This window comes from Fibroporia radiculosa, assembly GCF_000313525.1.
Source record: "Fibroporia radiculosa TFFH 294 genomic supercontigs, scaffold4726, whole genome shotgun sequence".
Taxonomy (NCBI): Eukaryota; Fungi; Basidiomycota; class Agaricomycetes; order Polyporales; family Fibroporiaceae; genus Fibroporia; species Fibroporia radiculosa.
In genome coordinates, this window is record NW_012133411.1 from 106360 (window position 1) to 123830 (window position 17471).

Genomic DNA, 17471 nt, shown 5'->3' on the forward strand with positions numbered 1-17471 from the left:
CTATGTCAGGCTCGGTCGTTGTGGCCAGAGAATACGCATTGATACCTGGGTTGTCGAGTCAAAGCTATGTGAGCCTTGTGAAGGCGTCACTAAACTTTACGTCGACGCAGCCAGCGATACATGACGATAGTGTCACCGGTGAGTGCCGTATATCTTGGACGCCGACTATAAGGCCTTCACCTCACTCACCTCTGATTTCTCTACGATTACGGCCATCGTCGGTTCGTTGGCGATAGCACTACTCTGGATCGTCTACCCGAATCAATACATTGGGACACGTGCGCGCCCCGATTTGCCTGGTCCCAAAGGCCATCCCCTCATCGGTAATTCACAAGTCCTCTATTCGCACACGGACAATTATTTCGTGGATGCAAGGCTGGCTGAAACAGTTTGGCCCTGTGTGCACATTCACAATGCCGAACTGGGGTCGCGGTATATTGATAGGCAGGCCCGGGTAGCTCAAGTATGTGAAATAAAGTAAGATGCTACGGTATGTATCAATTTCCATAGTCAAATCGTCTCTCCCAAAGGTGATGTAAGCAAATACAGCAGGGGTCCAATAGCTATCGAGATGTTCGGCCAGTTTCCAGGTGAAGGAATTCCAGTAGCTTCAGAAGGCACAGAATGGAGGGCGGCTTGGAGAATGATGTCGTAAGAAATATTTTTGATTCGTCTGCAGGACGTTCAATAGACGTGTCAATTCCAGACCCTTGTTCGGTCGGAAATCCTGTAACGATCACGTTCGCCAGGGTATGGCAGAGGTTAGTCCTAGAGGCCCGATACTCGATCTGTTGATGACTTAGATTGTGGTTACCAGATCGTGCCCACCGCGAGAGCCCTACTCATTGATGTGGCCGAAAAGGGGATATCTGTCGATTGGAATGGTATGAACAGAAGTGTCGTTTTGACCTCAACCTGACGCAAAATATATAGATCTTGCTAGCCGGATCGCTCTCGCAATATTCTGCAAGTCGACTTTCACTCTCGACACAGATGCAGGACGCTGCATCTATCCTACTTCCTGATTACCTCTCCGAGATTCTAAGCGACTCTAGTAACACTGATTCTCATGTAGTCCGTAATGTGTTGCTGACGCTACTGTTTGCGGGGCGAGAAAATTATCTTGGATGGAGCCTTCATGCCATGCTTGCTGAACCAGATTGGATGGATCAACTTAGGGAAGAAACCGCAGCGAACGGAGGCCATTTGACTGCACCAGCGTTCGAAGAGATGTCTGTGAGTCCGAACACTCCAATCCTGATATGCTTGATGACCGTACCTCTGCTAACATTGTTTCTTGAAATCTTCATAGCGCTATCACAAACATCTGACAACTTTCTACGAGACAGTACAGCTTTGGCCCGGATTCCCTAAGAATGCACGTCTTGCGTTATGCGATGATATGCCTCCTGCGTTGCCCAAGCTTGGTCTACCCGCAGTCAAAATCGATAAAGGTGATTACATCTTGTGGTCAGATTATCATATGATGCAGGATGAAGAAGTACGTTGCAACTGTTTATTACTCTTCGTGAACTTCGATATTCAGACATGGCGTTTTACTCCTGGAAGACATCTTGACTCCAAGGGCCATTTCGTGAAGCCAGCTCCTCCTCATTTGAACAGGTTTGGCACAGGACCTCGACTGTGGTACGTTGTTGGTCACCGCATTTGAGACATCAAGATATTGATACAAACTGCAAGTTTTTTTTTCCTAGTCCTGCAGCTCAGCTAGCTGCGTATGAGTTCGTCGCGTGTTGGTTGAGATTCTGCCTTTTATCTATTAGTCCCTTATGAGAAGGAGATATTTATGCACGCTTTGCGTGCAGAGCCGCAAATGACGGACGCATTTACCGTGACAATGGCTGGGTCTCTCACGGTGCAGGTGCGAGCTCGGAAGATGCTTTGAACTACTATATCTTCCTGCTCCTTCTGCTCCTCCCGCTCCTCCTACTACTGTATCATCTTTTGTTTTTAGAGCCATAAGGCACAGAGATTACTAAATCATGGTATTTTCTGGTGTCTTGCATGTGCGCTTTGTGCACCATGTATCAATATATACTTAGTTCGGGTTGTACTCTCCTAAATCATGCAAGTGTTGTTATTCGTCATCAAGCATCATATGTAATACTAGAGCAAAATATGATGATATGAAAGTGCGAATTAGGAGGAATGTACAGAGCTTGAGGAAAGGCTTGGGCCATTTCGCGGGCCATTTCCCGAAGTTGACCTACGGTAGTAGGCGCTCAGCGATCATTACTACTTGGGGCGGGGATCGTGTTCGAGTGACTCGTCTGACATGATGCTACTTAAACAAACCTACTTGGCCGACGCCGCCTGAAAAAACAGATACAGACGTTATCTTCCTCTCCCCATCATATCTTGTCGGTATATCGTGTCGTGTGAGAGGACTCGGGCAGTTCTAGCGCTGCTTCCGCTGAAGCTTTCCTGGTATGAGCCTATTACATGATGCATGCTAGCCGTATGTTGGCTGGCTGGGCGGTCTTCACAAGGATTTGACATGTTCGAGACCTTGTATTAGTGGTCACTTCGGTGAGTGTTTTCCGTTGTGTCGGTGCCTTTCAGCGGGATTGAGATTGAACGCTGAGCGCTGAGTGCTGCGCAAGTGATGGTGGCATCCATGCGGCCTCAGCTAGTCTACAACGTTTCTAATCACCATTTGAAGGACTGCTTTGCATGAGTAGTAATATTCCTGGCGTGGATTGTGGACGCTATAGGTAAACTAGACGAGTACAAGTTCCCAAGTTTGCCCGCTTCTTAGTGATCGGACATGAGACGGCTCGGAATGTATACTATCAGGTCCGCATCTGTCATGTCACTGTCCACACTCGACGGGTATGGGGTCTAGAAGATGGAGACTGAGACTAGCTACTCCCGCTTCGAAGCTCAAATCCACGCTCTACCACGCCATGGTCATGATACCTATTTAATGGACCGCGTTTCATCATCAAACGCTTGAGTCGAATTAGATGAGTACCATCGCTGAACATCTGGTTTATCCCCTTCTCAGCAGGCTGTTTGTCGTGCTGCTATGTTGGGTAGCCTATGTGCTCTTTGTCAAGCCTCGCTTCTCGTCACTGCGCTCATTACCTGGCCCTCGCAACCCTAGCTTCTTGTATGGCAACTTGTTCCAAATCTACCACAAAGGTAATACGGAACTGCATGAGGACTGGGTCGAAAGATATGGGAGTACAATTAGGTCTAAAGGATGGTTCAATGTGCGTATCTTGCGCTCGCCGTTTCAGCACAGGCTGACATACCTTGGTGATAGGAAGACCGATTGTATACCATGGACACGAAAGCTCTGGCTCACATTCTGAACCACCCAAATATCTATCAGAAGCCTAAGATGGTACAGTTCTTGGTCGCTGAGGTAGTAGAGAAGGGTATGGATTTTGAAGTTATACATTCTACTTGTTGAGCTCATCTCCATCCGTATAGGTTTATTAGCTGTTGAAGGTGAGACAGATGTTCTCTGCTGAATAATGTCTTCTGAGGGACACTTTCTATAGGTGAACATCATCGCAGACAGGTGAGCAACCTTGACTATATTTGAATGATTTCAAGCGTTTAGAACTTGCGTGTGCTCAATTGTGTGAACAGAGAAGAATTGCGGTATTTCTTAACATATTCTCCCATGTTCATGACATTTCTCATATTTTACGATAGAACGCTGCGTTTGGCGCCGCGCAGATTCGCGATGTGACTGGAATTTTTATAGAGAAGGCCATTCAGGTATATACATTCTTTATCTATAACTATCACACTAAGCGGTATAGCTACGAGATATATGGAACGAAGAAATTTCAGTGCTGGGCGAGCGCGCTCGCTTGGACGTTCATATCGGGTTGACGAAGATGACCCTTGACGTTATTGGCTTAGCTGGTCGGTTTAGTGTCTTACCTTGGGGAAAATTCTAACATACACTTTCATTTAAAATAGGATTCGATTATGACCTGTCTGCGTTGAAAGTAGACGAACCTCCTAACGAATTCAACCAGGCATTCGCAGCAATGATCGGCCCATCAACGGGGAAACCGTCTATATACCCAATCTTGAGATACTTTGTTCCTCCTGTTCGCTACCTAGTGTGTTTTTCGGTCTTGTTACTTGTATACCAAATGACCATCATCTTTTGAAGCCCACTCAACGTCTGGGACGGGTCAAGAAGGCTAAGGCCGCCATGAGGCGTATTGGCATGCAGCTCATTCAACAAAAGAAGGCCGAGATTGCGGCCGCGATGGCGGATGGGAATTACTCGAAAAGCTCACGCAGTCGTGACTTGTTAACGGTACTACTCGAGGCTAACCTGACAGATGATGTGCCCGAACACCACAGGCTGACCGACGACGATGTGATGGCCCGTGCGTTTCTTTTTCTCGAATACATTATATTTCGAAATAATCTGACGAGACTGTTGCTAGAAATTCCTACGTCTGTTACCTAAATTCGATAATGCCCGACACGCATTGACATTCGCTTCTGTACTAGGTTTCTCGTGGCGGGACATGATACCACGAATAATTCAACAGCGTGGGCATTGTATGCACTCGGAAAGGCGTCTGCAGTGCAGGACAGACTACGGGCTGAGCTGTTGGAAGTACCTACTGAAACTCCAACTATGGACGTTCTCAACGCCCTCCCATATCTCGATGCGGTAGTTCGGGAGACACTGCGCCTCTATGCACCTGTCCCCGCCACACTTCGGACCGCAATGGAGGACGATGTAATACCTCTCAAAGTTCCGTTCATTGATACTAGCGGGCAAGTACAGTACAGTATAAGGTATGTCACGATTGTCAGCGCTCTGCCAGTGTCTTACGCTGTTACGCAGGATTAAGAAGGGCACACCACTCGACATTCCTCTCCTCGCTCTAAACCGGTCCAAAGTGCTGTGGGGTCAAGATGCGCACCAATTCAAGTGCGTTGGCCGAATTAGTGTACTTGGCCCATCATGCTAAGATATTTCCTAGCCCGGAACGATGGGAATCTATTCCCGAGAGTGCTCAGTCCATCCCGGGCGCGTGGAGCAATTTGATGACCTTCATGAGTGGGCCACATGCCTGCGTTGGCTATCGCTTCTCCATTGTTGAGTAAGCCAATTTATGGTCGGCTTGTTAGCATCTACCTGATGTGCACCTGTGCAGGATGAAGGCCTTACTCTTCACTCTAATCCGTGCTTTCGTATTTGAGCTAGCCGTGCCCGCAGACGACATCACACATCGATCAACCCTCGTGCGGAGACCCGTTGTGCGGAGCGAAATCAAGAAAGGCCCACAACTCCCAATGATCGTAACAATGTATAGAGCTATATAAATATTCAGTATTGTGTGAGTGGGGTCCGGACCGGCTGCACAGCTAAAAAATACTGACTTGGATAACAGTTGATCTCATGACGATCGGCAGAGTGTTGAAAAATGGGTCTTTCTACGCTTGGTCTGATCGCCGCTGAACCTCAACAGCCTGGAGCAGCGAATTTTGGGGATATATAGCGAGAGGTTTTATATGTCAGGGATAGTTGAACGAATTGAGGCATGGCGTCCTAGACGACCTTTGATATTGTACTTCTCATAAACAAGTCTTATGCGTGATACATCATCTCTACACGTCTATCTCGCGAGACTCTGACGATCGTTCGAACGTTCCGCCATCTGTCACGACGTGAAGATTGCTGCGTACTCCCAGTCTGAGAGAATGGCAATTGACCAAGATCTTGGAATCAAGAAGAGCGAGCACGACGGCGACATGCACCTTACGTGGGCATTGTAATAAAATTATTCATGGTTCTGCACAACATTGAACATTTATTTCTGAGGAAGACAGCGTCTGCGCTGACAGTTTTCAATGAACCAAGTAAAGCGGACCTGAATCACGTTCGGTCGCAGCAGGCCTTTTGCTTTCGCCACTGCATTGCAGGTTTAAGTTACAGCGTTCTCTCCGGAGTCGTTAACGTTCTTGGGACGTGCGCAGATTCTACTTTATGAATTGATACTCACCTCTAGCCTACATGCATCTGTGAAAGTTCCGCATACAACAGGCAAGATCACCGGCTCAATTAAAGCGAGCAATGCGTCGTTCCCAACCTTTCCTGGATTGGAAATATTTTCTGTGACGCTAGTGGTGATATTACAAACCCGAGCTTGAGCAGATATATATCTACTCTGCTTCGTTCACATTTAATGAGTCGCCTTGATGCACCTCAGGAAAGTTCGGGAAGAATATCCGGCGTGGAAGCATTTTGATGTAGCCAACTAAAGAGAAGCCTGCCGTGTGTACTCATAAGAATAAGAAGTCACACAGTGCAGTTGAGCTCAGGGCTATTATGTGTCGTATGTACATGACACTTATAAGGCTTCGACCAATAAGGTTTGGTATATCACGAGTAGAATTTTCGGTTGGAGTTGGGACCGAAGAGATTGTTCCGAATCTCAGGGAGCATCTGCGAGAGCCGTTCATATAACAATATTCGTTGAGTAAATCTGCACTCACGCTATTCTCCAGTAAACGCAGTCTCTCGTCTAACGTATTATCCAAAGTGATGCGCCGGTTCCCGCTCTGCAGTTTGACACCACCAGCGCTTTGGATGGAAAACAAATATCAAAACTCAATCCAATAGAGTACAATTTGAGCAAGATAAAACGTACATATCACCACTCAATGTTGCCTCAACTATTCCCGTCACAGTCCGGCCACTGATCTCAGTGTACTGCTTGGATGCTTCTTCTACTGCTCGCTGCGCAATCTCGACATCCTTCTCTCGCGCGTGAACCGTGACCTCCGACTCGAGCAACTGCAAGAATCCTTGCACGATCACGCCCTGGAGGAACTGCAAATAACGCCCTTCGTCCGCAGCAAGCTCAACGATCTGGGTGCGAGAGGTGTTGAAGAGATCTTGCAAATGTTCTTCACGTTGCTGAAGCAATTTCAATCGCGACTTGTTCGTCAGGGTCGATTGGGTACTGGTAAATCAACCTGTTAGTCGCGTAAGGGGAGATCAGACACGAAGATATATACATCTTCTGAGCAACCTCTGCGCCCTTCCGCTTCTTCTCGTATTGAGCATCTATGGCTTGCTGTTCTTGCTTCACGAGTTTAGCCTAGAGGTTATGATTGAGTGACCCCGCACAGCAAGACTACAAGTCATCGCAGGCCCACTTTCTCAATGGCGAACTCCTCGTCTGCTTTGACCCTTATTTCTCGTGCTTTCTCCATGGCTTCCTGCTTGATGAATGCAACCTATGAATAAGAATGGTAATCAATTGCCTCCCCATCGTTAACTCGGGGGGATATAAACCATTTTGTTCATCTCCGTGAGGACCTCATCGTCGTTCAGTGGTCTCGACGCCATGATCTAGAATATCTTGCCGTTTTATGGGACCAGAGAGAATGCTTATAAGACGATAGACGGCTGACGTTGAGCAGGATACTATGAGCTAGAGAGGCGACAGCCGACAGGTCGAGTATGGGCGCTTACACGCGTCATACTAGTTTCGGTCCGAAATCACAAGGTGGCACTCATTCCGACGCTCTTTCAACTTCCTGATTGCAACAGTCTACGCAGTGACCTTAGATTTCGTAAAATCCTTGAGAAATGCCATATAAAATGTTCGTTATTCATGTCTGTCTGGATACCAACGATACAAAAATTGAACGCTGCTAGTTGAGTCCGATAGCTTTGGTGATGCCTCCTGACGTCGTGAACGTAGCCAGGACATTACCATTATAAACGATCTGAACGGGCCGTGCTTGTACATTCTGATCAACCACAATGTTGACCGAGGTCGGCTTTCCATGTTCCCACGCTAAATCCAGCGTCATGCCTCCTCTGGTTCGTGCACCCTTGATATATCCGGACGGCCATACATCCGGCAATGCTGGGAGTATGGTGATGACAAGGGGCGTGGAATATGAGGCAACATCGGGTGCCTGGAGGAGGCCATTCTGCAAGGATGTGGATACTTTGTATATCAACAAGTTCGAGGCCTGCGTTAATACTTACCAGCAATGCGGCGGGATACCCGAAGTTAGCGTCGATTTGGAAGACGCCATCGGGCCCTGTGTTAGGCGTATACTGATCGAGCAAGTTGCCGGCGAAGTTGCGTTCAACAGCATACTAAGCGATGATGTCCTGAGTGAGATCACGAGTGGAAGATACATGCATATAAGGAACCTACCGAAAGCTCAAAGTAAAACTCGCTTGCATTTGTCAGCTGGGCCCAACAAGCTGCCCGCCAAACCTTCTCCCATCCAGAATCTGCGTCCGGACCGGTCCCATTGCCACGATGGAAAAGACTAATCTCCGCGGCAGCAAGTACGTCGCTTTTGTTGTATCCATACAGACTACCGTTCTGAATCGACGGATTGTAAGACGTAATCGCGTAGCCCGGGTAGAGTCCAATGAGGTGAGAGAGGTGGCGATGTGTGTCCGTGGGCGAATCCATGTCGACCTTCCATTCTAACGAATTAAACAGTTAACGTTATCTATCTTATAAACAACTGCGGTCGACGAGGTATATGTAGAACCTACCCTGCAGTTGGCCCCACCAACCAATGTGAATGCCCTTGTCCATTTGTTCTCGCCTTTCCTTGACCTCTGATTGGGTCATTAGATCTCTTTCCGAACGAAAAGTTGATGAACACACCCTCCAAAAACGCAGTATCCGTGTCGCCAGATAACGCATAGCCTTTTTCAATAGAGTTGAACAACTGCCAAATAAGCTGCTGCGCGTGTGCACACCCTATCTTTCCGTTAGTACATCTCTTGAGACATGATATCGTTGTCAATATTACATACCGAATGTGATGGGTACCTGCTCTGGGGAATTACAAGGGTTAGTGACGAGCGTAGAGTCATTAAAATGCAAATCCGGAATGAGTTTGTCCAAGTGGAATTCCGCAACGCTCTATATGTCGGTCTGATGTAAGTTATTCAGGCTCCTATGTGTTCGTAACACAGCAGTTTACCTTTAAAAGCGGCCACCCTTGTTCTCTAAACCACGTGATGTTATTGGTGTAGTCGAAGTGGTCCCAGACATGAATCATCTGTGTCCATTACCAGTTACATGATTAAGTCGGAATGAAGTATTATGGAAAATATACCATCCAAACGGCAGATTCTATACGAATAAATAAGCACATAATATACCGTATACATTCGAGGCTTACGCACCAGGGTAATCAGCCCACTGGGCAGAATTCCCGTCCAATTTCATACCGGTGTGGCCGAAAATCTACGAAGTCTGTAGTCCCAATCCAACACAGAGACCGGATATGACATACATTCATCTGTAGCATTTTGTGAATACATCGCAAAAGGACGTGCTCATTTGGTTAGGATACACACCTCGTCATGAGTCACCCAACCGCGGGAGATGTTATAAAGAATCTGCGCCGTTTCTGCGCCGCGTGGGGCCCAAGTGTTCTGACATTCGCAGAAAGATAAGTTACATTTGATGAGCGAGAAAATTACTATCTACCTCAATATAGTTGAAGAGGGGAAGCATGACGTCCATGTTGGTCATCTCCGCAAACCAATGGTTCATCTGAATGTTGATGTTGGAATCTAGGAATAACAGCACTCGGAAATCTAGGACAAAATCTGGAGCGGGAAATACGCTTACGATAGTCTATTTGTTAAGACAATCGACGTATTAGTGTAATAGAAGAACGATCGCTTCGAGATAAACTCACCGGCACCCCATGGATTGCTCCATGTTTCCACCCACTTTCCTTGTAAATTTGGAGGTAGATCCCCACGCGAGCTTCCCGCGAGTAGGTATCGCCCATAATTGAACAGCACCCACTCTAGGTATGAGTTTCCAACATTCGTCTCATAAGCCGCCTTCAGCTGGTCCGTCGGTGTTGAAAAGTCCGGTGTCTGTCCGAGCGACAATGAAAACGGTGCCATTACGGCAGCATAGTCCGCTGTGTGTGTGGCCAGAAGTGATCTGTACGAAACCGATGATGCAGTCGCAGCATCCAACAAGGGGACGAGCGCCGCGTGCGGGTCTGGGCCTGCAAAAGAAAACCCTTCGGTAGCAGTCCCGGCGTACATATCATAATTAGTCCCTCCGACCCAGGTGATCCATGCTTCTTCGGTATTTGCAACGCTCAACGTCGCGTTGCCGCCAGATGGAGCACATGAGGTAGAGGCACCATTCGAGGTGCGCACGCGTGCGAGCACTTCATAGGCCATGCCTGGATCATTTACTAGACCTGTCACCATGAGCGTGTCATCATCAAGGCAAGTGATGTTCGGCACTGGTAGGCCTGCGTCGATCACGATGGAGAATGCGTACGTCAGAGAGGGCAGTTGGCTTCCATCTGTGGTATTTACGTATTGAACACAGGCCTGGGCAGGTTGAGAACAAAATTGTTCGCTGGTAAATATGTGCATGAGATATCGTCACTAGGCATAGCGACTCTTTCACATAGATGATCCTTACCGAATATAAGTGACATCGCCCTCTGTCCACATCGTTCGCGCAACCGCCTCGTCCAAGTCAAGCCAGCGGAAGTAATCTGTTGTCAATCCATTCAAGTCCATAGTGGTCAGTAAAGATGGCGCCGCAGCATACGACCCTATAAGTTGGTCAACAGGACGGCCAAACGCTGTTCACCAAAGTTTCGCACCATATGCCCCCGGAGGGGTCATGAGCTCTTCAATGTCTAATGTCTCCCATCAACTAACTGGGCTGCATGAAATATGGTCAACACTTACTATTGATGGTCCCATTCGAACTTGCAAAGATTGCCTGGCGATATGCTTGCATGTCTTGCGCCATCGCGCCTTGTTGGGAAGGCAATTGGTTGCCTCCATTGTATGACTATGAAGAATGTCAACATAGAAGCTGGGAGTAGTCCGAAACGGAAAGGTCCTCTTGTGAAGCGGGCTACAGCGTCCGTCTGTCGATAACAGAACTGACGGACATACCGGATCTTGCATAGGTCCACCAGACCATAAAGATTCAATGTTTACGTGCATCGTTTCCTGCATTGTCTCTCCAGGCATCGAGGCTATAGCGCCAGTCCGATCAGATCTATGATGTCTCTGGAAGGGAAGATCAGGACTGGCTAGCCCACCTGCGACATAACCATTGCCGATTGGGAGCCATTCCGTTGCCCAGCCGTCGGCCTGGCCCGGAGATATGTACCATAGCCCATTGCCGCTGGCCGGAAAACCAGGGGGGGCTGAGATTACCCGACAGATAAAGGACACGAGGATCAGGACCCTAGTTGAGCGCCTGAATGGCATATCTACAAGCACCTTGGGAGGGGAGCGGCTGCCAGGTAGACGAAGGGTCTAACCCCGTAAGTTGGAAGGGTATCTGGCTCATTGTGATACAGCCTTGAGGGTTTTAATCGTCTGGAGAACGGAATCAATGTTCAGCTCGCGCACTGAATTTGTCGAGGATTCGGCCTCACATGACAACTGAAATAAAGTTCTTTCCGTGTGACGCTTGCTAGCCCGATGTGCTACCGGAGAGCACGAGCAGGTGTATCCTATAGGGGCAAAGGGCAATCCTCGACTGCCGTGCTAGGATGAATCAAGGTCAGCGAGAAGGCGAAATTGTGACGGAGCCCAGGTTCAATAAGGACTTTGTCCCCTTTCGAAGGCTTCATAGCACGCGTATCCCTGAACAGAACGGGTCAAGTGATTATGGGGTCACACGAACAACGTTCACATGCAACTCACATGGTGGCTTTTGCCAGCCCACCGGCTTGCCGCTACGGTCCGCCACTACATCCACCGCCCGCCATCTACGTGACTTGCAAATGTCTGTGGAGTGCATGAGCCACGGAAAGCAAGGGCGTTGAACCCGAGATCTTTGGTCAAACATGAGCCTCATTTGAAATGAGCTGATATCCGCGTCTGTATCGAACGTCAAAGTATGATCTGTATCCGTTCTTCTCCTTCCTCCTCCAAAATTAGCTGAGCGGGAGTGGAAAACAAACGGTTGCCTAATTCCAAGCTGTGATTGCTATGTCCATTATCGAGTCTCCATGAGTTGACCCTTCCACCAAGATGCATATCGTATGAAAACGACCCAGCTGGATGCCCTTGGACCTGCGTTAGGGCCGAGAGCATGCTGGCAGCTTTAGAAAAGTGCCCGATGGATTTGTATGGGACAAATGGTCGTGAACAAACGCAGTTCGCATACCGACAATATAAAGACAAATCCATAAGGGGGGAGATTGTTCTCGACCACAATTGACGCTCCATAAAGGTGAAATTGATTATTCGGTAGCGCCGGCCGCGGCAACATAATTAACCAGTAAAATACAAGGCACCAATCAAATTCGCGGGTGCTTCAACTCGTTTCTGATCGACCACAGAATCGTAAGTAAGAAATGCGGCGAAGCATGCTTATGGCTAGGCCCTCGAGCGCACAAGCAGGGACTGGTGCCACTTGTTAGCGTAATCACAGTGATCACCGTACTCCTAAATTTTCACTGTGGGTCCTCTACGTCTTAATCGTGGCGTATAAAAGCATTCGGGCTCACAGCATCTGTTGGCTTCCGCTACATGAACTTATCGCTCACCATGTCCACAACCAGTTCTTCTCCAGTGCGTGTCATTAGACGTTTTGGCTCCTGATAGTACCGACTAACTAGAACAGCAGACCGTCAACGTCGAGGTATCGGATCTACCCAGCTTTCCTAAAATCTGGGAAAGCCATCCTATCGAGCATGAAGTCTTCTCAGAGGACGGTAGTGTCCGACTACGAGTTTGCCGGGTTGGTTTCAATATTCAAAGAGAGACACGAAACTTGTTCGACCCTTGGCTTAGGGTGGGATCTTCATCTCAGCGACTAATGGCTGGCTTACAATTTCACAGTACTTCAAAGTCAAACTTGATCTCTGTGTGGAAGAAAGACAGATCGGTCAACTCACCTACCGCCTAGTCAATGGAAATTACATTGATGATTTCCATGAAGAACTCGAGTCATCTGGCATGGGAGGGCAGGTATAGATCACTCGCCAATTGCAATGCCGCGATAGATCTAACAAACGACCTCTAGCAACTCGAGTCCCTAAGCAGCTTCCTCTTTAACGCCGATGGAACGCTACGGGAAACATGGCGCATTGGGGTCCAGTCTGGCACCAGAATCTTTGGCCCAGAACTCAGCGCCAAAAAAACTAAGTTCGCTCTGCTCGACTGCTGCGACAACCCTTTCCCCGGCGACTACCTCGTGATAGAGGACGCGATTCGTCGCCGTGGAATTGCCTCGTGGGCGGTGCAGCGCCTGTTCGAACAATTGCGTGCAGAGGTAAGCCCAGAATCTCAGATGTCAATATAGTCAGGCCGGCGCTCACATTCAAATGAACGTATCGGCATCTGCTGGTATTAGGGGGTAAAATATATACTGACTTGGCCATCAGTTCCCCGCATAAATCCCGACCTGCGCGGGAGTGCCACGGAAGAACAGCTCCTCCAGCGCAACCTGGCCTTTGTGCGAAAAGTGAGTATCTAGGCCACTGGTTGAAACGCTCGAGCTAATATCTACCATCCTGTGCACCATAGGTGGGATTTCGTAGAGTTGGCCTTTCTCCAGTATTTGCCTACATGTTGCTCGATGATAACCATCCCTCTCGTACTTTGCCTAAGGATCATGACATGGTGCGTGTCCCCTCCCCCCAGCAGCACTGCATACCTGATGGCACGAAATGATTTAGAATCCTCCACGTCCGCTTTGAAATTTCCCCAACGTCGTCGGCAGCGTGTTACGCGCTTGTAAAGGACATTGCATTGCCATTGTTTCACCAGATGTTTTCAATTAACCTTTGTACCGCCTTGCCTCGTTGTACCGCCTTGTCTCCGTCTGCCATGATGTCCTGGGCTATTGCTGTTGCGTATAGAGTTGATAATATCTGTCAGCGAAATTCTCGATCAGCCTCAAAGTTTGTGTGTCGCATTGGCCGTCTGCTGGTCCGATCTGAGTTACGCACCCTAGCTGCGCAAGAGCTATTTCTACCGATCCGTCAACGTGCTTTCAGCACCTCTGGCATCACCCTGCAAAATATTCTGGAATATTGATAGGTACCGCACGGGCCCCAGCGTCAAACAACACTATGCGGCATTCCTCCGACTGTATGTCGCGAGTTTACCTACAGTCGGCTGTGTTTTTACATACCCCGTCTTGTTCTTTCAATTCCCCTTGCCACGGAACCGAGATGAATCTCCTGGGAATTATTAGCCGACACTCCCGGTACCGCGGACTGTTCTGTAAGGTCTCTCGATGTCGGATCCGTGTCGTCCCGGATCGGACTACCACCTACGTCCCCATTTTGGTCTTGAACCTTGTGTCCCATCTAATTGTTTACGCAACTGCCGATATTTGAGCGATGGAGCTGAATGGTGTTTATGGAGATGTTGTTTGATGCGCTACCGTTCTTCTTAGGTCACATGGTAATAATGGACCATAGGAGCATCGGCGTAGCGCGTGCCACAAGATAGCACGAGGTGAGGTATCCAGATACAAGTCTCGAATCCAATATCAGTCTTTGCGTCCGAAGCGCTCGGTCGAGTTGGCAAGGCAAAATCGTTCCAAGCGTTCGGAACAGTAAAACGAGGGGAGAGTTCCTACGTTGTCTGGAAGCCTGAAGGTTATCCATGAGGCGTGCTTCCCCAAATTTGAGTATGAGCTTTTGATTCTTGCGCCTAGAAGGAAAGACGATGGAAGGAGCGTGCTCACCCCAAAACACTCACGCGGCAGAATGTCCTTCCATCATGTTTACAGTGCCAGCGCATGTGGGAGTCGCGGAGTATATTTTCCCCTGATTTTAGCTAAGATTACAAAGACGGTACGGGATGCGTACCTCTTCTGATTGCGCTCAAAATTGCATAGGCTTCTCCAGAGGAGTGTCTTCGGTCCTGCTTCTGACTATGTATATCCAAATCACGGAGCATAAACACAAGAAATTCCAACGCTGGCGGAGAACATCGTGCGATGTCGGACGATGCGCTCGCATGACTGAGGGATTATGTGCATAAATAAGAGCTGCAAAAACCGGGGGGAAGAGGAGCTGCACAAGGCTTTAATCAGCCTGTAGGCGTGGCTAAAGACCGAGCGTCTGGGCTCCACGTCGACCATGGGATTATTGCCGAGCCTGGGATGGTATCCCTACATGAATCAATTCAGTGCAGAAAATAACCTCGAAGCTTATGGACCTCCCTCTGACAGAAGAGTAAACCCCTGGCTCTGGGTCGACTTAAATTAAAACATCACAGCGAGCTGTAAAGATCTGCATCTAAAGCAAAGGAGCCCTCGGACCAGGGTACAGTCCAGACTACCCTACTACTTTCCGAAAACATGTCGTATCGCGGGTTCAATGAAGGACACTGATGCCAACTCTGCATTACGCAGACGAAAGGCACTACCGCAGCACATCGAGTGTACCACGCGGAGGGACCTGCACAAGTCAGACCACATCACCGCTGAGCGACGACAGAACAGGCGCAACTGATGAGATCGGCGCCGGCGCCACTTCAGATTTTGCGACGGTCTCAGAGACCAATTGTTGGCATGTAGAATGGGTAAACCATCCCATAGACATTGTACTTTGGTGAGAACGTTGTATATGTATCTACGAGTATTTTATGGGCACTCAACTTGTACGTGTGCTTGCGCTGCGGTTATCACGACAGCATACGGAGCGCCGGAAAGCTCGGCTACATATGATGTGATCAATGCAGAAGCCGTAGAAGTACGCACCTCGTTTACATTCGGCCTGCAAGAATTTGCTCGCTAAAAGCGATGAAGCATCTGCGGGACATCGAAAAAGTAGCCCCCAAGTTGAATCATATCCTAAAATGTATTTCAATGTCAGTGCAAAAGTCCCATTTTGCACACCGAGAGCAATCGACCCCGGTTAGTAAAAGCTTCTTGAGACAAGATCTCAGTTCCCGTGCCGGGCTTCGACATCATTTTTCGCGAGTATTGACGGCAATTATTCGGCAGAAACAAACGGCCCCAGGTTTTCGGTAGTTTCTTCAATCTGGCCCCACTCCGCTTGATTAAAACAGAAATGGAAAAGATATACCACTACTATTTTACTTTTCCTCCTGAGTGGAAGACAAACTTCTTTCCTGGAATCCTCGCGCATCGAAGGATATTGTCACTTAATTCACAAAACAGTAACAACAGAACCAAGGAAACACACCTCGGTTAAAGATACGCACTCGTCATGTTCTACATTTCCCGGACTTAACATGTCAGCTAGCACTTGAAGCTCGATACAGGATAAGTTGGTGCGCAGAGCATACGATTTTTTACACCAACATCGTTACAGCGAGCTCTGCGCACATTATGTCGAGCCACAACCATGGCGGAAGTCGTTGTACTTAGGCCATGTACGAAACAATCGGTCTTTTACGTCAAGTTTTCCCCCAAGTAGACTCGGATTAGTAGCGGCGAACTTATTGTACTGACCGCGCCCTGCCGCGCCAGTGGCGACGCAACCACGTCCCACGCGTATCTGCTTCCGCGTTTGCACTGGTCCCTCAGCCACTTCGATCGGAGACCATAAGGGAAGGACAGACACTGGGAAGGAAGACATGCCTCTCGTATGAAAATAATTTGCTGAATATCCCTATTGATGATAACTACGAAAAGAAATTCAGACATCCCACTTATGGCCAATAAGTAGGCTAATATGCGAAGTCCAGAAGCTCGGAAAAATGAGACTGCATCATGTACATGGTTAAATTTTGTTGATACGGATGATGGTCAAGAGCAAAGAGCGAGAATGATTATTATTTTATCTAGACGCTAACTGTCTAGAATATATATGAAAGGATTAAGTTCGTATGAAAATAGGCGTAACGGTGTGTGGCTGACGTTCAGCCACACGTCACATGCTCTCGGCTTGTCCTTTCCCGGACTGCCTCGCAACATTTTCTGCTTGAGGGTCGCCAATCGGTGCTGGGGTGCTGGCCTGTGAGCAGTTCTAATCACCGAGCGCAGAGGTCTCTCCACGGGCATAATTCGGTATCCATTTTGTCACCTTAGAATGGAAATTGGATTCATAACGTTGTGGGATTTGCTGTGCCGCGAACACAATTTCGCATCGGTCTCCTTCATATCCACGATTCGTCATCATTACATGAGTACATGGGTGTTTTGGGAGGATGTGTTGCCTATATAGGAAACAAACGCCCGTAGCTGTCGCACTGACTTCACAAAGATCGAATTGTGAAGTCAGTAAGCCGACATTTCACGCGAATATATATATGCAGCATTAATTTAATGAACATAATGGTCCATTAAAAATAAATTTTCAACCAACACGAGCGGTATCAGCCGTGAAATAGTCTCCATATCGCACGAAGTCTAGCGCCAGTGCCTGGCGCACTTCGAGTTAACTTAGAACCTGACTTGTCTAAACTTAGCATTCGCCAAAATCGACTTGTCTTTGGATGCTCGGCGGTTATCCCAACCTGACTTATTCCT

General features: G+C 48.2%; 4 protein-coding genes across 4 annotated transcripts; 2 read left to right on the top strand and 2 right to left on the bottom strand.

Moving 5' to 3' along the window:
• Positions 1–624: 624 nt before the first annotated feature.
• FIBRA_05580 (uncharacterized protein) lies at positions 625–5334 on the top strand (the record flags this gene model as incomplete). The annotated part of the gene is made up of 20 exons (XM_012327340.1): positions 625–750; positions 818–884; positions 944–1236; positions 1313–1501; positions 1547–1647; positions 1716–1742; positions 3032–3236; positions 3290–3404; positions 3460–3477; positions 3531–3550; positions 3622–3633; positions 3688–3753; positions 3798–3903; positions 3961–4106; positions 4160–4382; positions 4443–4452; positions 4510–4803; positions 4853–4939; positions 4992–5111; positions 5166–5334. 20 exons carry the CDS (start codon positions 625–627, stop codon positions 5332–5334), a joined length of 2394 nt encoding a protein of 797 aa, XP_012182730.1.
• Positions 5335–6394: 1060 nt separating this feature from the next.
• FIBRA_05581 (uncharacterized protein) lies at positions 6395–7366 on the bottom strand (the record flags this gene model as incomplete). The annotated part of the gene is made up of 6 exons (XM_012327341.1): positions 6395–6457; positions 6508–6595; positions 6663–6977; positions 7033–7115; positions 7174–7254; positions 7313–7366. The coding sequence occupies 6 exons, from the start codon at positions 7364–7366 to the stop codon at positions 6395–6397; spliced, it is 684 nt and encodes a 227-aa protein (XP_012182731.1).
• A 308-nt stretch (positions 7367–7674) lies between these two features.
• Positions 7675–11354, bottom strand: FIBRA_05582 (uncharacterized protein; the record flags this gene model as incomplete). Its single annotated transcript, XM_012327342.1, has 19 exons — positions 7675–7959; positions 8018–8131; positions 8193–8473; positions 8546–8611; positions 8661–8756; positions 8813–8921; positions 8983–9060; positions 9118–9134; positions 9188–9248; positions 9298–9303; positions 9362–9439; positions 9495–9580; positions 9639–9644; positions 9709–10397; positions 10464–10599; positions 10651–10686; positions 10739–10844; positions 10952–11208; positions 11285–11354. The coding sequence occupies 19 exons, from the start codon at positions 11352–11354 to the stop codon at positions 7675–7677; spliced, it is 2577 nt and encodes an 858-aa protein (XP_012182732.1).
• A 1208-nt stretch (positions 11355–12562) lies between these two features.
• FIBRA_05583 (uncharacterized protein) lies at positions 12563–13716 on the top strand (the record flags this gene model as incomplete). Its single annotated transcript, XM_012327343.1, has 7 exons — positions 12563–12586; positions 12642–12755; positions 12809–12985; positions 13041–13289; positions 13371–13481; positions 13544–13639; positions 13696–13716. The coding sequence occupies 7 exons, from the start codon at positions 12563–12565 to the stop codon at positions 13714–13716; spliced, it is 792 nt and encodes a 263-aa protein (XP_012182733.1).
• Positions 13717–17471: the final 3755 nt, after the last annotated feature.